Source organism: Rhodnius prolixus, unplaced genomic scaffold (genome assembly GCF_049639745.1).
Source record: "Rhodnius prolixus isolate KJV_2025 unplaced genomic scaffold, Rpr scaffold_2, whole genome shotgun sequence".
NCBI classification, from domain to species: Eukaryota; Metazoa; Arthropoda; class Insecta; order Hemiptera; family Reduviidae; genus Rhodnius; species Rhodnius prolixus.
The window spans coordinates 37,019,728-37,023,865 of record NW_027411592.1 but is presented as its reverse complement, the minus strand read 5'-3'; the positions used below and the strand labels follow the sequence as shown (position 1 = coordinate 37,023,865).

The following is a 4,138-nucleotide window of genomic DNA, read 5'->3' as shown; positions in this document are numbered from 1 at the left end:
CTTGGGGATTTGAGTATGAAAATTCGACTTTCACTTATTATAATTTACGTAAACAAATGTTTTCGAAACAAAGGTACGTACTTGGTTATTAACCACCTGAATGGGCTGTACAGTTGGCGGAATATTCACAGATACACTCTTGAAGCTTGGCGTTACTGAGCATTTCTAATACAACAATTTAATTATGATCCTTAATCTTTTATAATAAGTAATCTTTATAGTTAAACAGTCTTAATAAAGAAAGTATATATTTTAAACTAGTCTTAGATATATGTTAAAATATTGTCCCAGAATAGTTCTCTTTTTGTTTAACTAAAGTGATAATAGTTTCAGATTTTGTACTTCTGTGTTTTCTATTTGCATTCTATTTATAAGTTTAGTTATTTTGTTTACCCGGTTACGATAAATTTAAGTTTGATTACTTAAATTTGTAGAACTAGAATAATACCAATATCTCCTGGCATACGGCTAATAGCCAGGCCTTATTTTGCTTTAGTTTAAACTTTAAATATTGTAAATAAAATAATGTAATCGCGTCTGGCACCGGGGATTGCTTGCCAAACTCAAGAGCATCCTACCAACTACATATTTTCTCATCCTTCAATCTTACCTTACTGGACGCTTATTTAGTGTCGTCTGTGGAAATTCCTACTCTCCTTGTTACCCAGTTCGAGCAGGTGTTCCCCAGGGAAGTGTCCTTGGGCCTGTACTCTACACCATATACACTGCTGATATTCCTACCAATCCTCGTACCTTCCTTTTTACTTATGCCGATGATACGGCCATCCTCTCTCCTCATAAAGACCCGGTCCTTGCCTACCGCTTCCTCCAATCCCATATAGAATCTCTTGAGCCTTGGCTAAAGAAATGGAGAATTAAAATTAATGAAAATAAATGTAATTACATTACATTCTCCCTAAGGCGAACTATCCTTCCACCCGTTTACCTAAACCTCACTCCTCTTCCCAAAACAGATTGTGTTAAGTATCTAGGACTCTTCATGGACAAACGCCTAACCTGGAATCCACATACTAGACTCAAACGGAAAGAACTGAACAGACGATACAAACTTCTCTCTAGACTTCTTGACAAGCGATCTAAACTCTCTCTACAGAATAAACGACTTATCTGTACTATGATACTAAAACCTGCCTGGACTTACGGAATGGAACTTTGGAGCTCAGCCAAAGCTTCCAATATCTACAGAATCCAATCCTTCCAGTCAAAAACTCTCCGTAGAATCGCTAATGCTCCTTACTTTGTTTCCAATCATACCTTGCACCGAGATTTCCTAGTTCCCTATGTTTCTGAAGCTGTAAGATCCCGTTACTTTAAATTCCACACATCAATCACCTCACATCCCAATCCTCTAGTAGCCCAACTTACCACTCTACCAGGAAATCCTCCCAGGCGGTTGAAGCGCAGGTGGCCACGCGATCTTCTAAATGAAGTAAGAGCCAATGTACAATAGTGAACTGTACCACTTTGGGAGTTTCACCAATGGGTGAATTCTCCCCTCATGTATTCATGTATCTATTCCATTATCATGTTGTATCAGCTTCACTTGATGCAGAATTATTCTGCAGTTGTGAAAATAAATAAATTAAAAAAAAAAAAATAATAATAATGTAATGTAAATAAAGCGTTTATTACTATTATTACTTGGCTGCAATATTATGTATAATTACTACAGTACAAAATGAAAATAGATGTTTCTGTCGCAATCTCAAAATTGATAGAGGCGAGGCAAGATAAAGCAAAATTTAATAGTTTTTTTGTTTAGGTGCTGCGTAGAATAATTAGATTATCATTATTTGATTAATGTTATTAGATTAATTTTGAGATTTCAATCAAACCTACAGATATTTTTCAAAAAAGATTCCAATAATTTCATCATAAAGTTCAACGAAAATGTAAAAAAGAAGCTAGCATTTCCGTTCCATCACAACCAGAACCAATGAATTACGAAATTTGCAGAATGGCGGCGCTATTGGTCACCACATACTTGGTCTGAACCACTGAATTACACCGGGCTTGCCCTATTATTAGTGACAATTACAATTAGTGTTAAACCTTAAAACATAAAATTTTCGCTTAATAGTAGTAGGAGAGACTAAGAACTGAACTCTAAATATTATTTACAGGATTTAATGGGAGTAAACAACAAGAAATACGACAGTTGTAGAAATATTTTAATATAATTAATTTATTTTAAAATAAAAATGGTCACTGTTATTGCGACAAAGTATGACCAGTTCTTCCCAGCTAACTATATGCACAAATACATCTAACGCACTTACAGATATACACACATGTACAGGCATATGTGGTAGATGTAAACGGTTCTTGCGATATGAAAAAAAAGATGTTTATTTGAACTGTTACATATATTTAATTTGTGACAGAATTGGACGCTGAAGGTCAGGATGTGACATTATGTTGGCACCCCCTCCACCCATTTGCCAAGTGTTGTAATGCCAAGGATATCAGACGCCAATGAATATAAATAAGATGGTTTCTAAGGAGGATGCACAGTTGAGAAATCTGCAGACATGGCACACCAGGTCAGTTAAATGCTTAATATAGAAAGCTTAGTATTTTATTTTTAAAAAAATAATTAAAACTTTTCTTTTTTTTCTTTTTAAAGATTCTTTTGGCCCTTGCTGCTCTCGTAGCAGTAGCTTCTGCTCAGGTTTTCGCTCCTGTACCACATACTGTAGCTTTACCCGCCGATGAATACGACCCACATCCATCCTACTCTTTCTCCTACAGTGTAAACGATGCTGTGACTGGTGACAACAAGGGCCAAACTGAAACTCGTGATGGCGATGTAGTACAAGGCAGCTACTCTCTCGTTGAACCCGATGGTTCCAGACGTGTTGTTGACTATACTGCTGATTCTGTCAATGGATTCAACGCTGTTGTACACAAAGAACCTGCAGTCGTCGCTCATGCTCCAGTAGCTTATCTACATTAAGTTATTACACAAAATATAGTCACAAAAAAAAGCAATCATTTGCAAATCATTCCACCAGTAATTCAATATACATTCTTATACTAAGAATGTAAACAGTTCATCTCAAAATGTAAATACATTTTTATGTAAAAATTTATATAACTAATTTTATCTGTTACACTCGAAGTCCCTTAAAAACCCAAAAATTTTTAAAATACAATCGTAATGCCCATTTGTTTTGGTATTACATCGAACATAGAAGAAGCCAAAGAAGAGAGGATATTAAATACTTGGCTAAACATTCCTTATTTAAAAAAAAAATCCAAGGCTATTGCTGAGATTCAAACTCAGGAACCAACTCACTAACTTGGTAGTCCAAGGCTCAACTATTGTTCAAACTAATATTGGTACAAATGGTTAAATGAAAAGGCTAATTAATTATAAAAGAGGCTAATTAATGAAAGAGTTTAAGAGGAGGAGGTGATGTTTAAAAGTTTCTTTCAGGAGTCATTCTACAATTTTTAGCAATTAGTGCTCTTTAAAATATTATAATTAATACTCAACTTTTCTTTACATTTTTCCAAGTGTTATTCAGCAATATTTCTTGCTGATAGAGAAACACCTGATAACCGATACCTGCTGGGCTGAATTCTAGAAGTTAACAGAGTATTGAGATTAGTATTCGTAGTAGCGATCGAAGCTTAAGAATTTCACTTTACAAACAAATCTGGATTAGAAAATGTTTAGATTCCCTAATTTTATTTTCTAATTAAGAAGTTTGAAGATAGGAAAGTTTTTAACTTAAATTTTCACAATCAGTCAAGTTGCGCTAAGCATTGAAAGTCCCTGAAATATAATATTTGTTATTAATAGAATCGGAATAACCAACGTCAATAAAAGTAGCCAAATAATATTAAAAAGCACTCACAAATACCGAAAATATCGCTTTGGTGAATGTATAAAAACAGATAATGTCCTTATTGCGCCATATTATTTGAAACTGACTACAGGGCGTCAAGATTAGGATGAAGTTTCTAGCAAACATTCCCTATATTGGAAAGAACTGGAAAGTTAATCGATGCGAAATTGAACCAGAAATCATTAGATCCATTTATTGTATGGTGCGATAGTCTTTAAAACATTCCATCAACCTATCGATTGATCGCTTCCTAGTGCCATCTT

General features: G+C 34.6%; 1 protein-coding gene across 1 annotated transcript; it reads left to right on the top strand.

The window, feature by feature from the left end:
- Positions 1-2,410: 2,410 nt before the first annotated feature.
- Positions 2,411-3,118, top strand: LOC141449572 (larval cuticle protein A3A-like). The gene is made up of 2 exons (XM_074119121.1): positions 2,411-2,564; positions 2,648-3,118. Exons 1-2 carry the CDS (start codon positions 2,553-2,555, stop codon positions 2,975-2,977), a joined length of 342 nt encoding a protein of 113 aa, XP_073975222.1. The 5' UTR covers positions 2,411-2,552; the 3' UTR covers positions 2,978-3,118.
- The last annotated feature ends 1,020 nt before the right edge of the window (positions 3,119-4,138 follow it).